General features: G+C 31.1%; 6 protein-coding genes across 11 annotated transcripts; 2 read left to right on the top strand and 4 right to left on the bottom strand.

Annotated features, from left to right (window-relative positions):
• Nucleotides 1–1870: 1870 nt before the first annotated feature.
• Nucleotides 1871–5541, bottom strand: LOC139113266 (UDP-glycosyltransferase UGT5-like). Of its 3 annotated transcripts, none has more exons than XM_070674287.1 (6): nucleotides 5224–5541; nucleotides 4849–5085; nucleotides 4050–4451; nucleotides 2967–3189; nucleotides 2641–2860; nucleotides 1871–2343 (listed from the first exon to the last, which is right to left on the bottom strand). In XM_070674287.1, exons 1-6 carry the CDS (start codon nucleotides 5455–5457, stop codon nucleotides 2034–2036), a joined length of 1626 nt encoding a protein of 541 aa, XP_070530388.1. In that variant the 5' UTR covers nucleotides 5458–5541; the 3' UTR covers nucleotides 1871–2033. The 3 variants fall into 3 exon arrangements, with proteins under 3 accessions (XP_070530388.1, XP_070530389.1, XP_070530390.1); XM_070674288.1 differs by having other exon boundaries at nucleotides 1871–2340; XM_070674289.1 differs by having other exon boundaries at nucleotides 1871–2322; nucleotides 5224–5534.
• A 266-nt stretch (nucleotides 5542–5807) lies between these two features.
• On the bottom strand, nucleotides 5808–9593 carry LOC139113268 (UDP-glycosyltransferase UGT5-like). The gene is made up of 6 exons (XM_070674290.1): nucleotides 9278–9593; nucleotides 8825–9061; nucleotides 7749–8165; nucleotides 7051–7273; nucleotides 6632–6851; nucleotides 5808–6386 (listed from the first exon to the last, which is right to left on the bottom strand). The coding sequence occupies exons 1-6, from the start codon at nucleotides 9503–9505 to the stop codon at nucleotides 6110–6112; spliced, it is 1602 nt and encodes a 533-aa protein (XP_070530391.1). The 5' UTR covers nucleotides 9506–9593; the 3' UTR covers nucleotides 5808–6109.
• A 1722-nt stretch (nucleotides 9594–11315) lies between these two features.
• Nucleotides 11316–15034, top strand: LOC139113278 (trimeric intracellular cation channel type 1B.1). Of its 2 annotated transcripts, XM_070674307.1 has the most exons (8): nucleotides 11316–11648; nucleotides 13061–13217; nucleotides 13381–13476; nucleotides 13660–13748; nucleotides 13938–14025; nucleotides 14110–14230; nucleotides 14315–14472; nucleotides 14640–15034. In XM_070674307.1, exons 1-7 carry the CDS (start codon nucleotides 11528–11530, stop codon nucleotides 14468–14470), a joined length of 828 nt encoding a protein of 275 aa, XP_070530408.1. In that variant the 5' UTR covers nucleotides 11316–11527; the 3' UTR covers nucleotides 14471–14472; nucleotides 14640–15034. The 2 variants fall into 2 exon arrangements, with proteins under 2 accessions (XP_070530408.1, XP_070530406.1); XM_070674305.1 differs by having other exon boundaries at nucleotides 11318–11648; nucleotides 14315–15034.
• Nucleotides 15035–17868: 2834 nt separating this feature from the next.
• On the bottom strand, nucleotides 17869–22791 carry LOC139113274 (mitogen-activated protein kinase p38b). Of its 2 annotated transcripts, none has more exons than XM_070674302.1 (10): nucleotides 22446–22791; nucleotides 21694–21823; nucleotides 21551–21609; nucleotides 21319–21460; nucleotides 21081–21243; nucleotides 20893–20964; nucleotides 19510–19589; nucleotides 19084–19162; nucleotides 18833–19006; nucleotides 17869–18760 (listed from the first exon to the last, which is right to left on the bottom strand). In XM_070674302.1, the coding sequence occupies exons 1-10, from the start codon at nucleotides 22547–22549 to the stop codon at nucleotides 18681–18683; spliced, it is 1083 nt and encodes a 360-aa protein (XP_070530403.1). In that variant the 5' UTR covers nucleotides 22550–22791; the 3' UTR covers nucleotides 17869–18680. The 2 variants fall into 2 exon arrangements, with proteins under 2 accessions (XP_070530403.1, XP_070530402.1); XM_070674301.1 differs by lacking the exon at nucleotides 19510–19589 and adding an exon at nucleotides 20192–20271 and having other exon boundaries at nucleotides 22446–22790.
• Nucleotides 22792–23190: 399 nt separating this feature from the next.
• On the top strand, nucleotides 23191–25523 carry LOC139113277 (ATPase ASNA1 homolog). The gene is made up of 6 exons (XM_070674304.1): nucleotides 23191–23503; nucleotides 23940–24148; nucleotides 24270–24372; nucleotides 24511–24661; nucleotides 24775–25083; nucleotides 25230–25523. Exons 1-6 carry the CDS (start codon nucleotides 23379–23381, stop codon nucleotides 25347–25349), a joined length of 1017 nt encoding a protein of 338 aa, XP_070530405.1. The 5' UTR covers nucleotides 23191–23378; the 3' UTR covers nucleotides 25350–25523.
• A 41-nt stretch (nucleotides 25524–25564) lies between these two features.
• On the bottom strand, nucleotides 25565–27781 carry Gcat (Glycine C-acetyltransferase). 2 transcript variants are annotated; one of them, XM_070674296.1, is made up of 7 exons: nucleotides 27468–27781; nucleotides 27180–27385; nucleotides 26801–27087; nucleotides 26496–26702; nucleotides 26234–26426; nucleotides 25978–26155; nucleotides 25565–25820 (listed from the first exon to the last, which is right to left on the bottom strand). In XM_070674296.1, the coding sequence occupies exons 1-7, from the start codon at nucleotides 27484–27486 to the stop codon at nucleotides 25666–25668; spliced, it is 1245 nt and encodes a 414-aa protein (XP_070530397.1). In that variant the 5' UTR covers nucleotides 27487–27781; the 3' UTR covers nucleotides 25565–25665. The 2 variants fall into 2 exon arrangements, with proteins under 2 accessions (XP_070530397.1, XP_070530396.1); XM_070674295.1 differs by having other exon boundaries at nucleotides 26234–26702.
• Between the last annotated feature and the right edge of the window lie 132 nt (nucleotides 27782–27913).

The raw sequence follows: 27913 nt of genomic DNA, 5'->3' as shown, positions 1-27913 counted from the left end.
ACGGCGTTCTTTAAATTAAAAAAAAAAAAAAAAGGGAAGCAGTATTTGTTAATCATTGAACGTGTCATATGCCCAACGTCATCGAGTAATGAGATTCTTACGTTAAAGTAATTTGCAATATATGTCACCGTTATCGGCCAACTGTCACAAAACTGCTGTGATAAAAACGATAAGTAAATACAAAACGCGCAAAGACTTATGTACTTTATAAAAGCGTACAACGATATATAATTAACAAATCTATCGACAACTTTATTTACGTTGCACACAAATAATTCGAGTATTCAAAGTAAGAAATAAAAAAGGGAAGAAGGAATAAAAATTAAAACAAAGATGAAAAACAAGCCAAGTTATTATTTGAGTAATAATTTAGAATGCAAAATGTAAAATCAATTAATTAATTATACATGTACTGTTATAAGATTTTAATATAAAAGTTGGTTTGTTAAATTTTTTTCTGATTAAAAAGAAGCGTCCCCGATCAATCGCGATTTGCCCCTTTAACCGCGAATGTTCTCCGTAAACGAAGAAAAAAAAAAATTTACCTTATAACACTTATGTAGAGTATTTTTATAAGCTGATGTATTATATAAAAGACAAGTGGAGGGTAGTCGATGCCATTATATTGACCTTTCAGAAAAACGTGTGTGCGGCTTATAAACGCATATACATATATTCAAGTATCTTTATCGTAGTCATTGGCCACGATACATGTATAAAGAAGTCGATAGGCATTATTTTCAGGGTTCCATCCTGTCTGTCGAATCGCGTTGAAAAGAGAATCGATTTTCTGTAGCTGTCACTTACGAATCATAATGCAAGAAAAACATTGTAGTACGTTAAACCTAAAAAAAAAAAGAAAAATGTACTTTAAGAAAATTAATTTAGATTTTCTTACAAACTCGACGGCGACGTTTTCTTAATTAGAAGATCAAAAGATTGAATCTTCAATTTATTCCTGACTTAATCGATGCCGTGTTATTATGTTGAGCTAATAGTTGCACGCAATAATTGCAAAGTATTAAAAAAGTACCAAGGACGTCATACATATCTATCGATTCGCTACTTTCTTCGTAACACGGGAAACGGAAATGTTTTGTTCTGTAAGAGATAAAAATATTAGAAAAATTTACCTCACAGTACATCAACTATTTTTATTCGTACAAAACATTTAATTCGGAGGCTACATTGATCGATCAAATTTAACGACACTATGAAGAACCGCATCCTGTTAAAGATCCTTATTTATTTCCTTTTCGAGATTGATGGGTCCCGATTTAATACTCGATATCCTGCTATTGCCACCGGCGGCCCAGCGATAGAGTTAAAATGACTCGTCGAATCGGTCATAAATGAACACGTAATACATCGAACGCATTCGAATATCCGTCTTAAATAAATAAATAAATATTGTTGCTATTTAATCTACAAATGTAGAATTTCTCGACATTAAATTATATTCTTTATCGGTTGAATTATCTGCGTAAAACAAATTAAAACCATACTGGAAGACAGAAATTAAAGGACGCTATTAAAAGTTCAACTTATAATTTACTAAGATAAATCGCACCACTTTAATTTTGTCTTTTCTAGTTAAACTATCGCAAGTGTTAGATATAAAGAATGACATCACCTAAACGGATCCGCTTTAAAGCCATCCTTCAATCGTCTCGTAAACGGAGAGAAAGGATAAAGAATAAATACGATTGTGAGAATCTTGAAAGCTAGGTCAGTGCACATCGAATGAAATAACGAAATCAAACCAAACTTTGGCGCATATCTAAAGGATTTTATATAAAAAAATTTTATTCAACAAAAATATGTTAATTTAGCAAAAAAAAGAAAATAGAATTTTTACCAAACACTTGCATCTTTATCTATCTCGAGAGTTTATTATAATAAAGTTTAGTGCTAATTACGAGATCTATTTAAATAACATAATATTTTTTACACATATACAACACCTATATTAATTTCTTATATTTTTCTAGATTAACATTATACATAATTATACAAAATTTTTAGGTAACAACTCATGATTGCTTACTCTTACGTAATTTAGTTGTGACGCAATTATAATAAAAATGCATCGATAGTTTTATTACAAATAATACACTTAATGAGATTATAACGAGAGTAAAAGACAAAAATGCGTAAACGTCAATCAGATTTTGTTCCACCCAGCTCTGAGATCTAAGCGATGTTGCTAAACTTCCATTTGGGTGACGAACGGTATATTCGATACTCCATACAGCTAAGTCTAACGGCGATATTGGCCGATCACGAAAATTGCTGGACAATCGCTTTATATTTTTTTTATAACTAAATCCAAAAAATGTTCTGCTTTTATAACACACATTTAATACACATTTTAATTAAAGAAAAATGCCAAAGATATATACATATTATTGTATTAAAGATTTAATGATTTAATATAAATTTCTGTAGCGCGTTTAAAATTACGAAAAGCTGACAATGAGCTTGAATGAAAAGGAAGGAAATTCTATAATATATTATTTTTTAAATATTTAATTTTTGCAAAAATTGATTGTATATTAAATTGATATAATTGTTGTCCATAAAGTAATTGGGTTTATGTGATAATTATTGTGTTAAAATAGTTGAAATATTTTATTTTACCTTTCGTTGTTAAATATTTCTTTAATTGCACGTAACGTTGATTGTGTGGTTAAAGTTTTAAAATCTAAACGAATAGCAACGCCTTTAGCGACCAATATTTCTGCATTAGATTTTTGATCAACGAAAAAAGGCGTAACGATCATTGGTACTCCTTTCCAAATAGCTTCGTGCGTGCTTAAGAGACCACCATGTGTCCAAATAGCTCTTACATTCGTATGAGCTAAACACAAAAGCTCATTAAAATAAATGTTAATTTTTACCCGTTATCGTTTAAAGTTAAAAGTGTATCGAGTTCTTCTTATTTTTCTAAAAATTAAGAGGCATACATAAAATTTCTTTTTGAGGTATCCATTTTGCGATCATTATATTGTTCGGTATTTTAAATGATACATCCATATCTAACTTCCAAAGTACTCGTTGCTTTAATTTAGCTAAAGCTAATATAACGGCTTTAATCTTATCTGCCTTGAATAATTTCCATTTCACATTTGTACCTAATGATATTATAATGGCTCCGCTCTTTGCTTCATCAAGAAACATACGAATATCCTACGAAAAAACAATCGAAAATATATGTTTTAATTTCTGTACAGTTCAAAGTAATCGATGTATCTTATCTTAAAAAGTTATTGCGTTATGCATACATTAGCTTGTAAGAAAAAAGGGGGAAAAAAAAAATTAAATATACTAAAAAATATAATACAATTATAAAGGCTATTTAACCGAGTGCCTATGGTACTCGCCTAGTGTTCGGAGTAGACCGGTTCGAATCCCAGCGTGATTATTTTATTAAAAAAAAAAAAAAAAATTAAATTAAATTATTCGCGTGACGTCATTAATGTCTCTGTGTCTAACTCAGAGTTGTCTTTCGATGACTGAGTTACGCAAGTTCTCTTGTAGACTTGGCGAGCTAAAAAAAAAAAAAAAAAAAAAAAAATTTGCACACTTTATAATTGATTAATTATTTCGTGCAACATTCGGTATATGGTGAACGGTCACCACTTCTATGAAGACTGAGTTAGGTTACATTCAACTGTACATAGGATTAAAAGTGTAAGAAAGGGAGGAAAAAAATTATAATTTTGCACGCTTTAAAATTAATGTGTTATTCCAAACAACGTTAATTATATGGTGAACGGTTACCACATTTTTAAAGACTGAGTTAGCTAAAATTTAACTGTACTTAGGACTAGGATGTTTAAACGTGAAAAAAAAAAATTTTTTTTTTTTTTTTTCTCGTAATTTTACACATATTTTATTAATTACACACAGAACGTCTCACAATAGTGATACTAATATTTTCATTAAAGTGTCGTAATAATTCCACTACAATATACACAGCTTGTACGCTAATATTATCCTCACTGTTATTTTTTTACATCTTAAATATTAATGATAATTATACTTACTTCGGGACACGTAACTGTATCTCCAATAATTGGTTGCACATGCATACCTCCAACTTCCAAAGTATTCGGCGGCAACGGGATGGCAGACTCGAACGTAGGATGACTATTAATCAGTATTATATCAATTCTTTTATCAATTTCATGTAATGGCCTGATTGAGTGGCCTATATACTCCTCAGCGATACGCTGAACATTAGGCATGTAATAATATTGTCGTAAGAGATCGTCCACCGTGTAGTATATAGTATTCCACGTTTTCTGCCACAAACCTACGGGTTTTGCGCTAACGGAACTTGTATATGGCCTGATATTCGAATAACTTGGGCCACCTATAAAATCCTTCAGCCAGGGTGCAGAGCCCATTGGGCAAAGGCCCACTAGAAATGGCTTACCCTTAGCAATCTGTAAAAATAGCTTATAACTCGATAATAACGAAGTTGTTAAAATAAACAACAATTATTTTACGACAAATAAATGCAGTAAAATTTGTTAAATAGTACTTTACAAAGAAATTATTACTTATCACAAATGTAGAAATATTACGTTTTTGTTGTTATTATCAAGTTGTGCGTTATCTTAAAAATGGCTCGATACAAAATACTTATTTTAGTACCAATTTATTCTCAAGCAACAGTTACCATAATTATCGCTCAGTTGAATGACAATTAACATGTTTTCGAAACCATACAAAGTTACGTGACCGACATTTTACTTACAGAGTTACTTTAGTCGCTTCAAATTAAAAAAAAAAAAAATTTACTGACTAATTACAATATAAAAACGCATTGCTTAACTTCACCTCGTATAAACCAGAGAAACATTGGTGCATAGTAATGTCCAAAACTATAACATCAAACTCGACAGTTTTGACTAACTCCAAAAGATTTTTCGCCGTTTCAGTTTTTATCTCTGCCTCACATTTTATAATAGCCCATACATAAAACACGTAAGCGGAATAAAATTCGTTAAGCTTTTCCCACTTATCAGGACCGAAATCGTTAAACTCGTCGGGGGAAATCATAATGTCTTCGAAAATCTGAAAACAGTCTTATAAAACATTAAACGATATTCCAAAAGAGAAATGTTTGTCGACGTTTTTGCATTTGCGTTGCAATTAGATGACAATTTATATTAAGAATGCTTTTAAATTTTAATAGTAATAATATCTACTTACGGAGTACGTTAAATTCTCCGCGAGTTTACCCTTGATATTAATCTCCTGTATGCTCACCGCGTGTACGTGATGGCCTTTGCGAAGTAGTTCTTTAGCCAAATGTTCGGCCCAGATATGATGGCTGACCGCCGGAATGTTTTGCAAAAGTAAAACTGACAGCGGCTTCGATGCTGTCACGAGGTTTATTAAAATGCAACAAATAAAGTAAAACGATACACTGAAATCACGCGACATTGTTAAAGCGAAACGCGCGGACCTCTTGTGTCAATTTTCGATCGCACTCGAAGACTGAAAGCAATGGTATGAATACCTCGTGTACAATTAGCATTGCGTTCTCTTTTCTCCTCACATCAAACTAGTAATTTGGAGATAATAAAAGTTTATCGCGAAAAACAACTCAACGATGTCGTCAGATAACAATACATAGACTGTCGATATTGAGATGCCGGAATTTTCTTTCAAGGAAATATATTTAAAAACTTGGCTTTTTTTTATCAATTTCGATTAATTTTATATGTAGCGTGAATTAAAAATAAAAAATTTATTGCTTTTAATTATAAATTGTCGAAGTGATAAGAAAAACATTAAGATGTGAAGCAAGATTTTATTTTTAAAGCTTACTAACATATCTAACACATCGGTATTCACATTTTTAATAAATTTCACATTTCTCAAAATATATATTTATTATAATTTTTTAACATTTAATTTAATTTATGTTAAAAAATTCTTAATTATATGTAACAATACTATTTTCTGTAAATCTGATTTAAAAAACAGTTTTTTAGGTAAGGTACTCGACCTTTAAATATATTTGCACGTTAATTTTAGTTTCACAGATTCGAAAGAACAACAGCATAATAATGTTTACTGAAACTTACGCAAACTATGCTTGTTTACTTTTGCGTTTAGATGCTGTTAATGTATTAATTAATAATTTTATTACATAAAATACACTTAACAAGATTATGACGAGAATGAAAAACAAAATTGCGTAGACGTCGATCAGGTTTTGTTCTATCTTACTCTGATATTTAAGTGGTGTTACTAAAATTCTATTTGGATGACGGACGGTGTATTCGATGCTCCAAATAGCTAAATCTAGCGGCGGTATTGGTCGATCTCGGAATTGGCTGGATAATTGTTTCATGGTTCTTGCATAACTACACCAAAAATTAATAATACATTTTAATTCATAGAAGTCGAAATATAAATATATAAACTGGAAATCTAAATTTTGCAATCTATGACTTTTCGAAAAATATTTTATCAAATTTTATATGTATAATTTGATTACGTGTTTGTAAAAAATTAAATTTTAAACGTTTCACGTAATGTGATAATTCTGTTTAATTTATATAATGTTAGATAACGATATTAATATTAAAGCATAATTAAAGTATGATACCTTTCATTGTAAAGTATTTCTTCAACTGCGTGTAATACACTCTGCGTTGATAAAGTTTTAATATCTAAGTATATTCCAACGCCTTTCGCTGTTATTATTCTCGTGTTAGATTTTTGATCCATGAAAAACGGCATTACGATCATTGGCACACCTTTCCAAATAGCTTCCTGCGCACTGAGAAGGCCACCATGTGTCCAGACTGCTCTTACATTTTTATGAGCTAAACATAAAATACATTAGAACACTTAGAGCATTAAAATTAATATTATGTTAATATTGTAAAAAGAAAAAAATTTCGTAATTCTCACAATTCTAAATCTTACTTTAGTCAATGCTATGTTTAACAGAGCAGCACTAAAATAATACCCAATACTTGAACTTTTAACTTAATTAATGTTTTACAAATTAAAAAAACGCACATAAAATTTCGTTTTGCGGAATCCATTTCACAATCATGACATTGTTCGGTATCTTGTAAGGCAATTCGATATCTAATTTCCATATTATTCGCTGTTTCAATTGTGACAGAGCCAGTAGGACAGATTTAATTTTATCTAGCCCAAGAGATTTCCATTTCACATTTGTTCCCAATGATATTACGATGACTCCATGTTCTGCCTCGTCAAGGAATTTACGTATATTCTGCAAAATAATGATGGACATATCACTTCCATAATAATACATAAAAATGTATATGATAATGCTAAAACGTTATTATAAGTAACTGATACATTTTTAAGTAGATTATGTTTCAGCAAAAAAGTTATCAAATTTATTCAAAAAACGGTATATGACATTTTTTTAGAAATAAATTATTGTTATAAAAGAGATATAAATGTCAAAAAAATTTATCACATTTTTTTTATCAGCAATGACAATATTCTAGCGTAAAAATCCTTTAAATATAAATATATATTTTTTTTTAATAATTGCAATTTTCGTGAAAAAGATATTAACAAAGTATTAAAAGATAATAATAGATTATAACACGACTAGAATTAGATCAAATTAAAATCTCATTTAGATTCTCGCAAATAATTTTTTTTATATTTTTTTTTTTTTTATTACACCTTTTGTTAAATTGTACTTTTCAATTAAAAGATACAATCTCTCTTACCTCAGGATACGTTGAAATTATTTCGCCGGCAATTGGTTGCACAGTCTGAGCATTCAGTCCTGCAATCTCTAAAGTATTCGGAGGTAGTGGGATCGGAGATTCGAATGCGGAATAAGTATTAAGTAGTACCATGTTAAGTCTATCTCTTTCTATTTCGTGCAGTGGCCTGAGCGGTTGGCCCACGTACGTCTCAGCGAGCGGTTGAATCACAGGAATGAAATAATAGTGTCGCACTAAATCATCTATTACGTAATATATAGAATTCCACGTTCTCAGCCATAAACCTTCGGGTTTCGAAATTTCTGCGTGCGTGTAAGGTCGAATAGTCGGATAACTAGGACCACCAATGAAATCCTTGAGCCACGGTGCAGGGCCAAATGGAATATAACCCACTATGGGTGGCTTATTTTTAGCGATCTGAAAAGCAATACAGGCAAAATTAAAATCAAAGCTATTATTTTTAACAAACAGCCGAATAATATTACTTTTATTAGTATACTGAGGGAAAGATATAGCGTTTGTAGCGGCGACGACTGCTTAGCACACTAACAATAAGAGGTAGATATGGCATTTGCTTCGTATGGTTTTTAGTTATTAATAATAATGCAAAAATTTTTTAATGATAGTCTCCAAACTTGAACGTAACATTTTACTGAAATCTTATAATCGATCAAAATTTAATTAGGTTTAATTTATTTCAATGTATCTTTTTATATTACTAAATAATCGTTCGGATAATTATCTGACATTTTACAATTTTCCACGCGCACGATATTACTTTATATATCTCTGAAAAGTATCGTACAACTTTTTATGAACAGTTTATTGCACTTCTTTAGTGAATAAAACGCGATAAAATATATGTACTTTTTCGTGTTTAATACACTAAAAAAATATTATAAACTTGCCGTGTTGAACTTAGTAAGATGTACTCTGCAAAGGTTATCGCTGATACGAAGAATGACTAGACACTATCAATTTGCTAAACAAACACAACTTGATTTACAAGGCGATCAAGTCACTTATTATTTAAAACTTGACTAAATAATTGCAGTTATTACTGGATCTTTTTTTACCTCCCATAATCCGTAGAGACATTGAGTCAGAGTAATATCTTGTACTATAACGTCGAACTCGACAGTTTTAACTAATTCCACGAGCTTCTTCGCCGATTCGAGTTTCACTACATGTTCACATGCAGAAACGCCCCAAAAATATGTAAAATATGTCGTATAAGGTACAGTGTAAGTTTCCCATTCAGCCGGTTTATAATCATCGGCTTGTTCATAAATATCCATCAGGCCATTGAAATGCTGAGAACAATAAGTATTTTTTGTTACACAGGGAATTATATATAAATACTCGCTGCATGCAAACGTAATAAATCAGAATTTCTGAAAATATATCGATTTGAAATTAAATAGGAAAAGAAAAGTGTTTCTTTTTTTTTTTCCTCGTTTGTTTTATAAATTACAAATAATTAATTAAAAAATTTAAAAGACCTTTCGAGTGTCGTAACATTTACTTACGGAAGCCGTCAAATTCTCCGCGAGTTTACCCTTGATATTAATCTCCTGTATGCTCACTGCGTGCACGTGATGGCCTTTGCGAAGCAATGCTTTCACTATATGCATTGCCCAGACATGGTGACTGGGCGACGGAATACTTTCTATTAATAAAATTGACAACGGCTTCGACGCGGTCGCGATATCACTCAATAAAAAACAACAAGCGAGGAAAATCAAACGCCTCAACATTTTCGCGCGAAAAATTTGCCGCGTGCTGTTTCAGTCAGATCTTGTGATGGAATGAGCCTGATGCTACTGCAGTGCCTGGCGAAATAATTTCTTCCCTCTTTATTAAAGATAATAGCGCTTATCATTGATATCACCTCGTGCAATCACCTAGCGCAAAATGTTCGCATTAAATTCTATTTCAACAATTGTATAATTATGAAAAAGATAACGATAAAAAAAAAATATATAATTAAATTTAATAATATCATATATGTAATTCGCAATATCTATTCGCTTCCTACTATATTGTTCGTAATCGAATGACATCATTTGCATGCGAAATCAAAGGCGTCGTTACATTTTTTTTTTCTCCTCCCCCCTCCCCAAGGTCTAGACATCAATCAATCGTTAATTGAGGGGAAGGGCGAGGTCGCGATAATAGAACTCCGCGTTTGCAAATGCGTTTCACAAACAACGTATTCGCTTGCAATAGAACCTACGCGAGACTTTGCTTCGACGTAAAAAAAATATCTGTTCTCGAAGAATATTCTTGTGATAAAAAATTATTTTATCTGTAGACTCCGTGGTTTAAAAATTCGCACTTAAACCGCTCGTCGTAGTTTGTTCTTATCTTAAGTCGCCCTAATCAAGGCACAAGATTACTTAAGACGATCTTAAACATAAAAACGGACCACGAATATCGTTTTTAAATTGTGGTCATGCTCGATGAGATATCCGTGCATGATCTTTTTAGTAATGACGTCCCTGTGTAAAAGAGTCATTCAATTAATTGAGTGTTACGTAACACACGAGGATAGAATAAGTATCAATGTACGTACTTTAAAACGCTTATATAAAGATATTTATTTTTTCATTCAATCATTCATTCAGTTGTTCAATGCAGCTAATTCAAACAATTGTATCGTTACGTAATGCATTAAACTGGTAACAAAGTAGGCAACCAGTGTAATTATCAATGCACATATGTGTGAGGTTGTTAAGAAGAAAAAAAAAAAAAAATTCATACAAACAAATATGCGGAAAAAAAAGAAACACAAGCTACATATATGTAATTAAAAAAAAACGTTTACAGAAAATTGATTTTAATTGTTTATTACAATGATAATTAAATATAACATTTTTTTGTAATGTTCCCAATTTTCTTAAAAATATATTATTAAAATAATGTAGAATTACTTTACAAATATGATTTTAATTTTTACTTTTGATGGATTAGATATGTATTTATTATATATATACATAATTTTATGTATTAATGCAAAAATGAGATAAGAATGTTCTTTTTAATTAGTCATATTTTAACCTTTTTCAAATAACGTTATATAAGATACTATCCGACATTACATTAAGTTGAGCAAAGCATATATGCTAAGTCATTCTTCGTTGCAATCTACGTTCTTTTACAATTTAAGATTAAGGATCTATTACAAATTGTACGTTATTGACGCTAAGGCAAATCAAAAAATAATCTCCAATTATCTTAGCACGGAGATTTATAATCTAATTTATTAATATCGCGAGATAAGCACATTGATTAAATATAGATTATAGTAAACGATATTATTTTTAAATTACTATATCGAAATAGCAAAGCAAAAACGCTACTCCTTATCTTCGTTTTTGAAGCGTCGGAATTTTTATCGGGCTCGCGTACCGATAATGCAGGTGTTTGTTTCAAATCACCGCGACGCGTTTGATCTTTTACCGTCACCTGTGCGTGAGCCGCGGGAAACAGCTGCTCGACTCGATCGACTTCTCTCTGCTCCCAACCTCGAAGGGTTAGGTTAGGTTAGATTGGCCCAGCAGACGACGGCACGGGTGGCAAACAGCGTGTAGGCCGTGTCGTACGCGGGCGCTCCGGTCGCGAGGTTTAAATCTGGGAAAGAGCTCGGTGGAGCACGCTCGTTTTCGCGCGAGGTGTGCCTTTGCCGAGGAGGTGTTCGCGAAAACGTCTCGCGGCGCATTGTGCAATCGTTCAGTTCGGCATCGATCGGCGGGGCAAGCCCGTGCATCGTCGCGAGGATGGATCCCGAGGCGTTCTTGGACATGGCCAATCAGGTCGTCAAGCTGAAAATGTTCCCGTACTTCGACATAGCGCACTGCGTGCTGTGCACGCTGCACGTCCGGGACGACTTAGGATCCGGTGAGCTCTCGCTGCACAGCCGCGCGCTCGGCGCGGCCGCCTTTTCTAAATCTGTATCTGGCCGCGGCGCGTCTCCCGGCGAAAAAGCCGCTGCCTCCTCTTCCTCTCTCTCGTGACCTCGCCGGTCTTCTCGACGCCGGGCTGGCGAAGACCGGGTCCCACGCTTCCGAACTCGAACGAAATTTTATATTTCCAAACGTCATTTTTCTCCCTTCTTCCCTTTTATTTTATTTTATTTTATTTTATTTTATTTTATTTTTTATTTTTTTCTTAATTTCCTTTAGCTTGCTCCGCTGAAATTTTCCCTCTCACGTCGACGCGAGATTTTTACGACAAACTTTTCACCTGGGGGTAAACCGCTGAGGACATTACGGTTTACAGACTAGACATTTCCGGGGTATTACTTAGATGTTCTTTATTTTGATCAGTGGTTTACCCCCAACGTTATTATTATTACGTAATGATAACGTAATCTGGAAGAGATAAGATCATCGTTCATCTCTTCCTCGATATTATCGTGTAGAAGACTGTAAAAAATAATTCGCCGGCTAATCGCGAATATCTCACGCTCGATCGAATTCGCCATAATTTAAATCCGTAAATTGATACTGCGTAATTGAATTGCTATTTCAATGCCTGTTCAGAGCGACGATTCGAAATTTATAATAAATATAATTTTTATTAAAATAATTGATTACAAAAATAAATCGCAATATGAAAAGGGAAATGTAACGTGTTGTACAGAATTACATATATCGAGAACAAAATTGAAAATATCGGGAAATCGAGAGTTGATTTCACCGCTCTCTGGCACCAATTATCATATAATTCTATCTCAAGGCAATGACACAGACAACCCAGCTGGTCTATTTTAGTTCACCCCGCGCGTCCACAGTCAGAGCCAGGGTATTCAAAATAAAGGCTCTTTCAAAAGCAGCTTCTCTAAAACGTACTCTTTGCCAGTTTGCATTAATAGATAATTGTACCGTTTATTTATACGTTATACTTTGACCTTTTATAAATTGTCATACTTCAATTTATTATAAAGTAAAACTAAATTACTTTATTTAATATTTATAAAATAATTTTTGCGTCAATGTTAGGAGAAAAAAAGAAAAAAAAAAGGAATTGTGAGGGAAGTATTAAATTCTTTCTCTCTCTGTTTTATAAGGATTCTTTAATTGACTTATCCCGAGCAGAATATACTTTTAACGTTTCACACCGTAACAGAATCTTACAGCTGGTATTTAGAATTCAGTTTTATATTTTAAATTGTGTTAAATGTCGTCACTCGCTTGGCTACGTTGGTATTATCTCAAGACGATACTTAAGAATAAAATATTTAGGGAATAGAGCGTAATAATTATTTGGTTTTATGTATGCATTTTTATTATTATATATACGTTATTCAGGTGCACAAGCATTTTCACGAAAACATCCTTTATCATGTTGGCTGTCCACGATGTTGGTCGTTTTTGCAAGCGGTATGCTGTGTAATGGACTGTTAGGAGAACCAATTCTTGCGCCTTTAAAGAATACACCACAAGTGGCAGTTGCAACTATTGTTTGGTCAGTCTGCACATATCTGACATAAATTAATATGTGGAATCTGTTATTTATGCACGATTATGTCACTTTACCTTTAACATTTTTATATCTTTATTAAATTTCAAAAATTAATAATATTAAAATACAGACAATTATAGTATTAAAATTAATTTGTACGTTTCAGGTATGTGATATTTTATACACCGTTCGATATTGGCTATAAAGTAGCGAAATTTTTGCCAATAAAAATAATATGTTCTGCTATGAAGGAAATATATAGGCAAGTAAATGTGTAATATTATTTATCAGTTAAGTTGTTTTTTTTTTTATTTCTTTCTTTTTTTAATTCCACTTTACGATGAATAAAAATTATCTACTTTTGCATAAAAGTTTAATATAAAAATAATTTGAAATAAATTGTCGTCTAATGTACACGTAAAATAAATAATTGATTTTTTAATAGGTGTAAAAAGGTATACGATGGAGTGACTCACGCAGGGAAACTTTATCCAAATGCTTATCTTATTATGATATTGATTGGAACGCTTAAAGGTTGGTCAAACGTGATAAAATATACAGAATACACACAATTTATACATAAATATAAAATATACGTTATAATAACTTCACAAATAAAATAAATCTATGAACGTACGTCAGTAAATAAATCAATACATTTGACCATAAGCTAAATTATAATTGTAATTATATAATAATAAAATATATATAACATTAATACAGGTAATGGAGCTGGATTTACAAAATTATTCGAGCGTCTCATACGTGGCGTATGGACACCAACTGCAATGGAATTCATGCAACCCAGTTTGTACGTTAAATTAATAATATTTCTACGTTTGTTAAACATAGATAAATAACGATAATAGTAATAAATAATAATTTTCTTTCACAGGCCCACGAAAGTATCCATGATTGCGTCAATAATTTTTGTGCTCGATAAAAAGACTGATCTCATTTCTGCACCTCATGCTCTTGTGTACTTTGTCATTGTCATCTTCTTTGTCTATTTTAAGGTAAAGTCGATACTTTAAAATACCTTTTTAAATTCGACGTAGACAAAGTAAAATAATATTTATAATAATAATATGGTTTTTCAGTTATCATCAATATTACTTGGTATTCACGATCCATTTGTGCCATTAGAAAATTTGTTCTGCTTCTTGTTTCTGGGAGGAATTTGGGATTCATTAGCAAAATTGTTGAGTCGTGGACAAGCCAAAGACGAAAAGTCAGATGCGAAGAAAACAAATTAATTGTTAAAGCGATATACATAATCTATTGCAAAATGTATATATATATCAAATCTTATTTATATTTCTTTCTGTGAAAAAAAACACGCAGTTTATAACGAAACGAAGATTTGATTTAATATATACATATATATACAATACATTAAAAAATATAATTTATTGAGTTTTTCAGGTGTCTTATAAAAATATCAACAGTATTATTTCACACAATAGTGTAAAACAGCAGATACACATTATTTTACCGTTTTATTTAAAATGCACTTTTAAGTAAGTAAAAATTGTAAATACATTTATATAAACTATTACTTTCATTTATCAATTAAAATTATTAAAATTATCAACATTATAAGGAACTTTACATTAACACATGCAAAGACGAAGGATAAAAAAAAAATAAAAATGACTTTTATACTATTTTATTAAATTTAAATACCAATATCGTATGTGACATACATAAGAGTTTGCTTCAATTTTCATCAAACCGTATGTATGTACCCTTTATAATTAGAAATATCCCAATTGTGAAAATACATTTTTCATGTAATAAAATAGGATTTGAGTTAAAAATCATAATTCATTTTATTACCTTTACAGCAAACTTATCAAAATATAAAATTTGCTTTTATAATATATTTTATTTTTATTAAAGATTATTGTTAAATTGACAAAATTTAAAAATACTCATATGTGTGATGGTGATGATCGATATAATTAATTTCTTCTTCCTGTGCATAGGAAGTAGCGGGATAAAGCAGTTCATCATAATATTTTCTAACCGCGCATTTCTGATACATATTTCTTGAATGTATACCGATGTTCGCCATCCTTAAAACGTTGGCATCGCGTACGCATGTCTTCTTGTCCAATTTTAAAATACCTTCGCTATTTTTAGATTTAATTACATGAATCGGCGCAGACTCGCGACTTTGAGTAGCAACACTTATCTTTTCCTGAAAATCAGTTATAATACTTGCATCTTGTAATTGCTTCGGAATATTCTGTGTTTCCAAATCGCAAAGCGATATCTGGAGTGGCAACGATACATTTAAGCCGATCTCATGAGTTTGAATTGATTTTTTAGTGGAGTTTTGCTTTAAAAGACATTTATTTTTCAATTTAAATTTAGAATAAAATTTATTTAATAGTTGTCTTTTTGAATAATCTACGACCGTGCAAATCTTCAAAATTTCATCCGCATGTTCTTTTATTTCGTTTATAGTGACAAATTTATTGATTGCGTGTTCATTTCTTACATAACTTTTTTGCACTGAAAAAAAATAACGAAAAGATTTAGTACCTACATTTAATTTTATTATGTACAATAATATATGTCCACTATTAAACAATACCGACCATTCTTGCTTATTAATTTCAGAGTATATTTTATTAGCTCCAAAAAGATATTAGTACACATCATTATGGTGTTATATTTTTCCATTTTTTCTAAATATGGTAATTATTATAATTTAATATTTTTAAATCAACAGAATTATTGCCAAACTGTTTTTACCAATTTAAGTTCTTTAATAATTTTTATTTAATGCTTTCAATATGCTTTTAAAAAACAAAGTAACGTTTTCGTTCCTTTTAAAAGACATGATTATTTTAAATAATTCAACAATAACGAAACGAAATTAAGATTTACGTATTCAGTTAGATAGAAAACTTGGACAATTTTGTATGACAGCCACATGAAGGAAACTGCAATTTTTATGAAATCCTAAGTGAATGCATTCGCTTATGTCATTAATAATCGATAAAATAAAAAATGTTTATTATTTGAAAATAACAAGTAGCCAATATAAAATCATACATATTTAATTATACAAAATCTTTCAAATTAGAGTACGGTAAACTGAGCAAAACAATACTTTATTGCAAAGATTGTATTTTTCCTCTCTCTTTTTTACATATTGCTCGTAACAAAACCCATAATACTTTCTTGATTTTAGTAAATAAACATTCCTTCAATGTTAAACCACAGCTGCAAGTTTCGTCTTTACACATAATTTTACAGTCATTGCAATCGCAACAGCAAAACAGCCTGTTGTTACTTTGATCTATTAATTTTGACTCTAAGATTTTTAATCGAGCCTTTGTTATCAAAGTTTGTATTTTTTTTTCCAATTCCACAGCAGTCTCTAAAAGTGAGTAACATTAATTCAATGCTAACGGTTATCTTCTTATAATTAGCAAATTTGACTTACCAATATCAATAGTTCGCAATTGGAACGCTATGTTTTTACCGAATATATCAAAGCTGTCTTGAATTTTTTTTTCATCCATTTTCATAGGAATATTATCAGTGTATGTGGAACGATCCTATTGCAAAAGAGTTCGTATAACAACATCAGCGAAAATATATACATTTTATTATACTTATTAATATGTTTCTCGTGTTCGTTTCTAACATGAAGCAAATCCGTTTGCGTTTCGTGTTCTGCAGTACCATTATTCGTTTCTGTCGCTACATCAAACGTTTGAAACGTTTTAGAAGAGATGAGAGAATCTTGTAATTGAACAGAGGAAACGGTATCTCTGCACTTGAAAAATATTATTAAATATGTTTCAGAATTAATAAATATATATTATTTTATACACATAATTACTACCATTTTATCACACAAGTACAATTTAGCAGTCAAATCTGTATTATTATTTCTTGCATATTACTGTATTGCATTATACCTTTCCGAAATTATTATAATGAGATAGTGACGTCCGTGGGAAGAAAAGCATGTGCGTTGATTTAAACCATTTCGCTTTCGGAGCATATAATTTGTTGCTATAAATAGCCGCGGCAATTTTTGACAGTTCATAACAGTATTCCTTTTTCACATACACAATTCTCTTAATACAATCACATATTGTTAACCCAGAAATATTCATGGAACTTTTTATCTTTTTGTATGCTTCGTAACGCAACGATTTACTATTAAATTCAGAATAAAATGGATTCCACAAACATTGATATCGTCCATAAAGTGCAATTAATTTTTCGGTATCATCCTCAGTCCATACATTTGGCATATTAAAAAAATATGATATAATAAATCAATTAGGTTATTTAACCTTTTCAATTGATACAATTTAACAATTACAATATGAGGTTAAACACTAGATCGGCATTTAGTTGATTTTTTTTAGTGTATAACGGATAAAAAAAATATATGTATCATAAATATTGTAATATACTTATTTCTTAAATTTACTACTCGATTACTGATACACAGAAATTTAGAAACAACATTATAAAAAAAAAAAAAAATGAATAATACATAGCACCATTAGGTCCGTTTCTTTTAGTTGATCTAGTAAAATTCAGTTCAAAAATAAATTAATCTATTAAAAAATTGAAAATAAAAATAGAAAGGAAATGGAAGGAAATATGTTATATCTCATTTACTAATCTGAAATATGTCTTCATATTTTGTTTTCTTGTATCACACATTAGCAGTATAAATATAAATTGTACATTTGTTTTGTAAATTTTACAATCTTATACTTATATGGCAATATATCCCTTGCTATCATAAAGTATACATTTTTAATTTATAGCACTGTCTCATATTATTCAATTCCATTTTATTGCTAAAATTTTTTATTTAATTGTACTGAGAATTCTATAATTTTTTAAATTTGTTTCAGCGAATATTGGTCGTCTTATTAAATTTGCAAAAACGGGCGGAATTACAGCTAGAAATATATTATTTTTTTTGATTTAGCATAATTAAAAAATAATAAGTACTAGAGTTGTTACATTATTATATATGTTTAAGTTACATATATTTATATATACTTGATACTACACACTCAGTAAGTTCATCATAATTTATATATGATAATAATCGATTATTTCATAAAATCAATTAATTGCAAAATGATCTCTTTTATGATCTAAGAGAACTGCTACTTTATAAAATATCTAAAAAAATGTATACACAACATAGTTGTGTAAAAGATATTATTGATAACCAATTCACAATCAAGTTATGTAATTAAATAATTTTCTTTCCGACAAAAATATATATTTTATCTTTTGGACAGATTAGCTTGACTATCAACGGTATACTATGTTATTTATAAATTATATACAATATTACTTTTGTATATAACAACTACGTATCCTTCACTCATAATTGTTAATCTATATTATTGTATCTTACTGTGCTTTAATATTATGCGCGTTATAACTATTCTCAAGAGAATGTTCTTAAGAAGTCGTTTGAATTGTCGAAGACAATGTAGGTAGCTGCTGCGGGACAAAGTTTACAACCTCATGATATACAAGTTCTACAAATAAAAATATCCATTACCCACAATGTAACAATTAAATTAAAATAGAAATTAGTAAAGATACCTTACCTTTCCACTTTTCTACTGGAAGATCCATATCCTCGAAACTCTGATCATACGGTAAAGAAACAGGTTCGTCAGTTGGGTCTGCATATTGTGCAAGATATGGATGGGCTAAAGCCTGTTCTGCTGTGATCCTTTTTTCTGCGTCTAATTCCAACATCAGTTCTAGCAAATCAATAGCTAGACAAAATAATATATTTTTACATATACTATTTGATGACTGAATATCGATAAATTTTGACATTTTTTATACTTACCTAAAGGATTGGCTCCACGAAATACATCTTTAAAATTTTTTTTCTTTAACGGTGGTAAACTCTGAATATAATTTCTAGCCTGCAATAAAATATTTCAATTGTAGTAGAAAAATTATATTATTGTTAATATAAATTTTTATTTTCTTTAAATTATATCGATATTTTAAAGAATGGACAATATGTTCTAGATTTTCATATTTGTACCAATTTTGAAAAAATTATTTTTTAAGATATTAATCAAAGTACAAATATACATAACTTAAAATCTAATTAAAATATTTAGAAACTATTTTAAAGTAACGTAAAGTAAAAATACACGTTTTTAATATATTTTTTTTTAATAACTATATTTAATAACTACATTTTAAGTCTTACACAAAATTTATTGTACATATTCATACATATTGACTTAAAAAACAAATTTACCTCTTGGCTAGTAATTTTGTTTAATGTTTCTTCTGTGGGTGTACCACAGAGTACTAACACTCGTGTTAGATGATCAATGTCTGCTTATATGGTTAAGGTATGTTTGAAAAAGCAGTATTAATTAAATAACAATAAAAAAGTAGTTTTATTAATACTATTACATAAACCATTCCCACAAGTAGTAAGAAATCTCATCTAAAGCAGGCTGCATATTTGTTATAAAGCAGCGTGAATTAGAGGTTTAGAGAAATATCAAACATGAAAAACGTTTAACTTTATATTGTTAAATATGTAAATTTTAATATATAACACATTTCGAGCTTTATACATGTAAATTTAAAATATACATCTCTTGTAAATCTTTTTCTCTGCAATTTTATATTAGTTAAAAAATTAATTTAGTAATTAAAATATATACTGCTTTTACAGTTATCATCAATACTGTATTATCCATAAATATAATTAAAATACAGATCATTTATTCTTAAACATTGCATCAATAATATGTTTAATACAAATTGCCAAATTTGCCAAGATGTAATATTCATTTATATTATTTATTTTGTATATCAAAACGAAATTAATATTGAAAAAGAAAAGATCAAGCACAACTTATAGTTTCCGTAAAACATGCATTTCATGCTACTAAAATAACTATCGTAAAATAATTAAAACAACTTACCGATTCTGACGATATCTTTTTCATAAACTCGTCTCGTGGAGTACCCAAAATTTCCATAATTAAATTAAGTTGATGAATATCTGCTCTTGCTAAGGCTCCACTATATTTTTCATTGAAGATACTAAATATCCTTTTTATAAAATATTCTATTGCAAAAGCAACATATTACACATTATAAATATAATATTAACATTAATATACTCAAGATGTCTCCGATTTATCGTACCATCTGCTAATGATAGATTATCAAAATTCTTTCGAGGCAAAAATCTTAGCACCAATATAAGATTACATTTTGAAATAGAGTTTCTGGTTTAAAATAATCTCCGGAATCTATTGTTAGAAGGTGATACGATAAATCTGCACATAGCCTGTATTACGTTCCTATTAAATTTGCAGACAGCTTTTAAAATAATAATGCAAAGTAAAGCAAATTCTGAGCAAATTATGCAGAATATATGCAATAATGTTAGACAGTTGAATACAGTTATAGAATATCAATTATGACAGATCCTTAGCAGAAAGCATATTTATTCAAAAATATTAAAATTAGATTAAATAAATGGAAATATTAAAACTAATTAACAAGTTCGTGTTAATAACATAAAACACATCGATTATATGGCTCATGAAATAAATTAATATAAAGAAATACCGGAACTTAGGCACAAGAAAAATTTGTTATTAATAACAAAGGATACGATCCGTTCCAGGAAATAGTGTTCTGCCAGTTAACAGTTCTGCCATGATACAGCCCACTGACCAAATGTCAACTAAAATGCACAATAATAGTATTACAACATTATTTGATAAGAATTCCATATCTTGTAAGATAAAGAAGATAAGATATCTTTCTTCGCGCTTATTCTCTTTCAGCATAATTACTGACCTGTTTGATTATAATGCATCCAGTTAAGCATAATTTCAGGTGCCCTGTACCACCTAGTGGCAACGTAACCGGTCATTTCGTTCTCTGTAGGCCTAGCCAAGCCAAAGTCTAATATTTTCAATTCACAATCCTCATTAACTGCTATGTTAGATGGTTTCAAGTCCTATTAATCAAATCTATAAGAAATTGTTTTGATATTTGTTACATTAAATGTAATCGTTGCAATTTAATATCATACCCTATGTATAATTCCGGCAGAGTGGATGTATTTTAAACCACGGAGGATTTGATAAACAAGAAATTGCACATGATCGTCAGAAAGCTTTTGCGTTCTAACAATATTATTTAAATCAGCACCCATAAGATGTGTGACTAGGTATCTGTATAAAATAAATAATACAATTATTACAAATACAATTAATACAAATAAAAGACGATTAATTTTACGTGAATATAGAAATGGTACCTACACTTGTTGAAAATCTTCCAAAGATGAAGATGGATGAAATACATCCAATAGCCCTATTACCTATTAAAAAATTAAATTTATCTTAATTAAAAATCAAGTGCAAACTTATTATTAAAAAATCTTGATAACGGTATGTTTGCTCACGTTTTCATGATTCATATGTTTTAACATACGCAGCTCTCTATACGTGCGTTTTGCATGCACAGCTGACTGAAATGGCCTGGCTAATTTTTTTATTGCTACTTTTTGTCCAGTGGTTGTGTCCACTGCTGAACTGAAATAAAAAATATCGTTTTTTTTTTTTTTTTTTTAAAGCAACATGTTTTTTATTTCATTTTAATATAATAGGCATTTTATTATAATAGACATCCTCTCTGCAACATGTATTTGGATTGATAATAATCTCGCAGATCTAATGCCAAAAATGTAAATGTCAAGGTTGCCATCGGTTCATAATCCCAGCAGTGTGGGAAGTTACTCATTTCAGGAAATCGTTCGCGTATAAATCGTTCTCCCGTCTCCTGAGCAACGGTCAACAAGTCAAACGGTACCAAACGATGCGAAGAGTAACAAAATCATGAAATTTATGTGCTCCATTTATATATAAGCTGCAGGAATGTAGAACCAAATTTAAATGTTAAAAAGACGACTGTCTTGCAAAGACAAGAAGGCTCAGGGAGTCGGCGAGATCAGAAAACTCTTTTGCGACTTGGTCAACAATTTCTTGGCAGCCTCTTTCGCGCACACGTACGTGCACACACGGCCAAGGTTCTCCAAGTCCAACTTGATGACTGAATGCGTGCGTGCGTGCGTGCGTGCGTGCGTGGGCGCGAGCGCGCACACATAGCGCACGTACCGCGATCAACGACGACGTGCTTGGCGGCATGCTAGCTTACCAGACTTGGCCATAGGCACCCGAGCCCACGGGGGTGAGCAACTGGTACCGCTCCGGCACCTCCCATTCCGTTCTGTTAATCTCGATCTTGTGAAACTGCGGCATGCCTCCCGCGCGTCAACCTCCACTCCGGCGAAGATCACGAGTTGTAGTAGCGTGGCACTTGTCGTTTACGCATCCAATTCGGCTTCTATCGCGCACGACACATTTCCAGATCACCCGGCGCTTCTACACGATCACTCGGTTCATCGCGGTACAAACAACGGACCAAACGGACGGAAAAATATAAGCTGCTTGCTGCTCGCTGCCAGCTCGGAGCACATTAGTCGTGAGAAGCTAGCTAGCCAATTAAAGAACACGTCCCAATCGATTCCCGCTGACGTTAAATTCACGCGTTAGGTCGATCGACATTGCAAATGTGTATCGAACAATCGATATCGTTTATCGAGCAGTTTTTTAATTAAAATTTTTTATACATTAATTAACCTACGCAATAACTAATAACCATATTAGATTGTTTCAGAACAATAAAAGTTATTACTATAGGTAAAGTAAATTTTTTTTTAATATAATAATTTAGTATTAAAAAAAATGTCAGTACATTTTTTAATTCAAAATTTTATCTCCATCGCTAGTCGTAAGATAAAATCAAAGTTATATAAATGAAATAAAGCAAAAGAAAAATTGAATAAGTACAGAAAAAAAAAATTAATTTATGCCGAAGTGCAGATGGTGTAACTGCGACGAGTAGATCGTGTGGCATTTAATGACGCGCCACGTTGTGTGCGAGAGGCTGGAGTGTTCACGTTGCTCACGGATCGTATACGCGGTGTTTTGCATTTTGCAGTATTTTCCAAACCGATGCGCACGCTGACACGTTGAAAGTTATGCGCTAGAATTCTCCTGGTGTCACGCATTACCGACGTCGAGCGAAATGAGCACTGCCGAGAACGAGATGACGGAGGAGTACGAGCCTTCCATCAGAAACGTAATCGAACAACGTTCCTTACGATGGATATTCGTGGGCGGCAAAGGCGGAGTCGGCAAGACAACCTGCAGGTATAACCTGGAAACTCGCCGTCCCGTACCTGATATCTCAGTTAGGAAAATCCCGCTTGACGAGCACACGATCTTGTCGAAGCAGCATCACTACCTGTAACCCTCACCCTCCCCGTGCATGCATCCATTACTTTTCGCCGTTTTATTTTATTTTCCGCCGTGTCATTGCACTTAATAAAGTCACGATTATTCACGTTATTACATAGATATACTTTCAGGTACACAATATAATGCGTATTTAATAACGGCACATTTTTTAATCCTCTTTTAGTTTTTCTTTTTTACTGATAAAGATTTTGTAAACTGATTAATTTTTTAAATAATTTTTTTTTTTTTTATTATAGGTCTTATTTAAATTGCGACAATTTTCTTTTTGCGTATTCTATTTGATGCTGTAGTTTAAACAGTTAAACTAATCGGAATTTTTATTTTGCAGCTGTTCTCTAGCTGTACAGTTATCCAAAGTTAGGGAAAGTGTACTTATTATATCTACAGATCCAGCACATAATATATCGGACGCATTTGATCAGAAATTTAGTAAAGTACCTACTAAAGTAAAGGGTTTTGATAACTTGTTTGCAATGGAGATTGATCCTAATGTTGGTATTACAGAATTGCCAGAGGAATACTTTGACAGTGAAGCAGGTTTGTTTTTAAAACACTTTTTTTTATTGTTATATGCTTAAACCGGAAGACTGATGTACATTATGTGTATAATCATTAAAAAAAAATTTTATATTACGCGTATTAAACATGTCATGTATAGTTTCAGGAGGAGAAGCAATGAGGTTAAGCAAAAATGTTATGCAAGAAATTGTTGGTGCATTCCCTGGTATAGACGAAGCAATGAGTTACGCGGAAGTTATGAAGTAAATTTACAATATTATATATTTCACATTTTTGTAAAACACTAGGATAAATATTTTTTTTTCCAGCGAATTAAAATTAAGAATTTACAATTTCTATTCTCTTATTCTTTTCTTATTATGTCTATATGTTGATTCTAGGCTCGTAAAAGGAATGAACTTCTCTGTTGTGGTTTTTGATACTGCTCCTACTGGGCACACATTGAGGCTACTATCGTTTCCACAAGTTGTTGAAAAAGGATTGGGAAAATTAATACGTTTAAAAATGAAGATTAGTCCATTCATCACACAAGTAAGAATCGATTCATACTATTTTATCTAAAATTAATGCATATTAAGTATTTTATTAATTAATTTTTTGTAAGTTATTTAAATAAAAAAATTTTTTTTATTTTACTATTGCAGATAAGTTCATTGTTGGGATTAACAGATTTCAATGTGGATACATTCTCTAATAAAATGGAAGAAATGCTTGCCGTTATTCGACAAGTTAACGAACAATTCAGAAATCCAGATCAGACCACATTTATATGTGTCTGCATAGCAGAATTTTTATCACTTTATGAAACAGAACGACTTGTACAAGAATTAACGAAATATGGGATCGATACTCATAATATTATAGTCAATCAACTATTATTTTTGAAAGAAGGAGATACTCCTTGTCGGCTGTGCCTTTCAAGGCATAAAATTCAAGATAAATATCTAGATCAGGTAATTAACACTGTATTTATGGCTGATATTGTATGTATGTATGATAACCGTTATTTTTCGCAGTTTTTTTTAGAGATAAGTAATTAAATCATTTAAGAAAAAGTATAAGACGGATATTTTAAATAATAAATGTTTTAATTTTAAAGATACTGGACCTGTATGAGGAGTTCCATGTCACACAGCTTCCATTATTAGAAAGAGAAGTACGTGGAGTTCAACACGTCAGAGAGTTTTCAGAAAATCTCGTTAAACCGTACAAACCTTAGCATCTATGCAATAAATATTTAATAACAATATAACACCTAATAATTCAAGGTTTTATACACTTACAATTTCGCGCGTTGGAAATTTGTATAAAAAAGTACACTTTTAATATACTGCTCGGTTAAGATATTTTGTTATTTCACGTGTTAATAAATTCAATCTTACATTCGCATGCACTCCGTATTTGCAATATTGAATTTGTATAATACAAATCAGCTTATATAGCATAATATTACGATGTATTTATTTGTATAATGATACAGTACATATTGAAGGTAGAATTAATCCAATTTTTTTCGCCATTACATAATAATATATTTAAATTACCGCTAGTTTTTTTCCAATTTGTATGAAGGCGGCTACGGCACGATCTATATGTTCAGTTGAATGCGCTGCGCTAATCTGAACACGTATTCTTGCTTTATCTTTCGGTACTACCGGATAACTAAATCCAATGACATAAATTCCTTTTTCTATAAAAAAAAGTAATAATAAATTAAAAAAAAGCATTGTGCAATATGATAAAATAAGTCGCAAAATTTTATAACTCAACATGATAAGTGTTCAATATTTTATGATTATTAATTTGTTTCTTTAAAGATTTTATAATTTATATAAAAATATATATACCCATCATTTTATCTGCAAATGTTGTTGCTAATTTTGCGTCACCTAGCATAACAGGACAAATAGGATGATTATCGCCACTTACAGTGAAACCAGCCGCAGTCATTGCGTTTCTGAAATGCTCGGTATTGCTTGCTAAACGATCCAAAAATTTAGTATCATCTGTTATAAGATCCATCACCTGTTAGTAATGTTTAAAGCAATTTATATTAGCAACGCTAGTTAATTATATATAATAAAACGATAATAAATGTTTTACCTTAATTGATGCTGCGACAACAGGCGGGGGTACCGAATTTGAAAACAGATATGGTCTACTTCTTTGTCTTAATAAACTTACAATCTCTTTTTTGCCAGTCGTATAACCGCCTGCCGTTCCTCCGAGAGCCTTTCCTAATGTAGAATTAATGATGTCAATGTCTCCCAGATGATCAAAATACTCTTCTGTACCTCTGGATCGAAGTAAAATTAAATCAGAAAGCAATATCAACTGATGTGCACGAGAGATTTTAATAATGTACCTGCCAGTTTTGCCAAAAAATCCGGTAGCATGACAATCGTCTACGAATGTAATAGCGTCGTATTTTTTGGCAAGCTCGATTATTTTCGATAATGGTGCAACGGTACCGTCCATAGAAAACACTCCATCGGTTGCAATCAGACGTAAACGTGCTGATTTCGCTTCTTGGAGCTTATTTTCTAAATCTGTCATGTCTCTGTGTTTGTATCTTAATATCGTGATGGAAAGCGAAAAATTTAGAAAAATAAATTAATAGCAAAAAAAAAAAATGATTTATAGAATCAACTGACCATGAACTAGAGTTACCTGTACTTTTTTGCTTTGCACAATCGTATTCCATCAATGATAGATGCATGATTTAGCTCGTCACTCATCACCGCGTCATCGGCAGTCAACAGAGTTTCAAAGATACCAGCATTTGCGTCAAAGCAGGATGCGTAAAGTATCGCATCTTCCCTTCTATGATACCTAGCGATGCTTTTCTCTAATTCCACGTGTATTTCTTGGGTTCCGCAAATAAATCTCACGGAACTCAATCCCGCACCATATTTATCTAGCGCAATCTTTGCTGCGTTAATAACATCCTTATTATCCTGTATTTAAAAAGAAAATGTCATATAATTTTTATAAAGGCATGAAAGTATCGCATTTGCTAATAACGTTAATTGATTCGTTTATCTGTTACCGCCAAACCCAGGTAATTGTTGGCGCAAAAATTCAATGCCTCCTTCCCATTTGATAATACGATATTTGTTCGTTGAGGCGAGGCAATTATGCGCTCGTTTTTCCATGTACCAGCTTCGACTATAGCTGCTAATTCAGGTTTGATACAAGCGATTAAAGAACTTGTTGTTCGACCAATATTCCGTTTGACTTCTTGAGATTTAAAAACTAAATAAAAAGAAATAAATTATACAATCACTTTAGGTAATGTTACTTTAAAAATTATAATAATTATGCAAAATAAATGTACTTTTAAAATGTTTGTACATATTATACGTAGGATTATTTACAGCTTGAGATCCGAATGCTGGCAGATAACTGATCTTAAATGAAAATAGCGCAATAGAGTGGTCTTAAAGTAGTCAAACCGGTTTTGTGTTTAGATGTATTACTTATGTTCGTAGAGATGCATACTACCTTTGAACGATTATCGTAAAATAATAACTAAATTTTATGTGTATAATATATAAAAAAAAAATTAAATTTATATTTTTATATAACAAATATTTTAATTCTTAAATATTTTAATCTTTATACTATTTAAACTTCATTATTTGGTCGATTGTAATTTCGTCTTTATTATCATCTTTCATATAGTAGATCATTAAACTACAAGAAAATTTAATTATTTTTTGCCAACGTTTTTGGTTTTATTATTCTGGAAGAGGTTAATAAAGAATGGTGATATAGCGTTGA

Source organism: Cardiocondyla obscurior, linkage group LG02, assembly GCF_019399895.1.
Source record: "Cardiocondyla obscurior isolate alpha-2009 linkage group LG02, Cobs3.1, whole genome shotgun sequence".
Lineage (NCBI taxonomy): Eukaryota > Metazoa > Arthropoda > Insecta > Hymenoptera > Formicidae > Cardiocondyla > Cardiocondyla obscurior.
The sequence above is the reverse complement of the archived record's forward strand: the minus strand, read 5'-3'. Positions and strand labels throughout refer to the sequence as shown.

What these genes read in the sequence shown, in the direction of transcription:
- LOC139113266 (XM_070674287.1), bottom strand. Translation starts at nt 5,457, where the DNA reads ATGTCGCGTGATTTCAGTGTATCGTTTTACTTTATTTGTTGCATTTTA. An exon ending in CGGAGAATTTAACGTACTCC is followed by an intron (nt 5,086 to 5,223) that starts GTAAGTAGATAT and finishes GACTGTTTTCAG; the next exon opens with ATTTTCGAAGACATTATGAT. An exon ending in ACCTCAAAAAGAAATTTTAT is followed by an intron (nt 2,861 to 2,966) that starts GTATGCCTCTTA and finishes TTTTGTGTTTAG; the next exon opens with CTCATACGAATGTAAGAGCT.
- LOC139113268 (XM_070674290.1), bottom strand. Translation starts at nt 9,505, where the DNA reads ATGTTGAGGCGTTTGATTTTCCTCGCTTGTTGTTTTTTATTGAGTGAT. An exon ending in CGGAGAATTTGACGGCTTCC is followed by an intron (nt 9,062 to 9,277) that starts GTAAGTAAATGT and finishes TATTGTTCTCAG; the next exon opens with CATTTCAATGGCCTGATGGA. An exon ending in GAAATACTTTACAATGAAAG is followed by an intron (nt 6,387 to 6,631) that starts GTATCATACTTT and finishes TTTTTGGTGTAG; the next exon opens with TTATGCAAGAACCATGAAAC.
- LOC139113278 (XM_070674307.1), top strand. Translation starts at nt 11,528, where the DNA reads ATGGATCCCGAGGCGTTCTTGGACATGGCCAATCAGGTCGTCAAGCTG. An exon ending in GAATTCATGCAACCCAGTTT is followed by an intron (nt 14,026 to 14,109) that starts GTACGTTAAATT and finishes TTTCTTTCACAG; the next exon opens with GCCCACGAAAGTATCCATGA. An exon ending in TCTTCTTTGTCTATTTTAAG is followed by an intron (nt 14,231 to 14,314) that starts GTAAAGTCGATA and finishes ATGGTTTTTCAG; the next exon opens with TTATCATCAATATTACTTGG.
- LOC139113274 (XM_070674302.1), bottom strand. Translation starts at nt 22,549, where the DNA reads ATGCCGCAGTTTCACAAGATCGAGATTAACAGAACGGAATGGGAGGTG. An exon ending in AACATATGAATCATGAAAAC is followed by an intron (nt 21,610 to 21,693) that starts GTGAGCAAACAT and finishes ATTTTTTAATAG; the next exon opens with GTAATAGGGCTATTGGATGT. An exon ending in ACTATTTCCTGGAACGGATC is followed by an intron (nt 19,590 to 20,892) that starts GTATCCTTTGTT and finishes CCATATAAGCAG; the next exon opens with ACATTGATCATCTAACACGA.
- LOC139113277 (XM_070674304.1), top strand. Translation starts at nt 23,379, where the DNA reads ATGAGCACTGCCGAGAACGAGATGACGGAGGAGTACGAGCCTTCCATC. An exon ending in TTAGTCCATTCATCACACAA is followed by an intron (nt 24,662 to 24,774) that starts GTAAGAATCGAT and finishes TTACTATTGCAG; the next exon opens with ATAAGTTCATTGTTGGGATT. An exon ending in AAGATAAATATCTAGATCAG is followed by an intron (nt 25,084 to 25,229) that starts GTAATTAACACT and finishes TTAATTTTAAAG; the next exon opens with ATACTGGACCTGTATGAGGA.
- Gcat (XM_070674295.1), bottom strand. An exon ending in TGCAAAGCAAAAAAGTACAG is followed by an intron (nt 26,703 to 26,800) that starts GTAACTCTAGTT and finishes CACGATATTAAG; the next exon opens with ATACAAACACAGAGACATGA. An exon ending in TTGTCGCAGCATCAATTAAG is followed by an intron (nt 26,156 to 26,233) that starts GTAAAACATTTA and finishes CATTACTAACAG; the next exon opens with GTGATGGATCTTATAACAGA.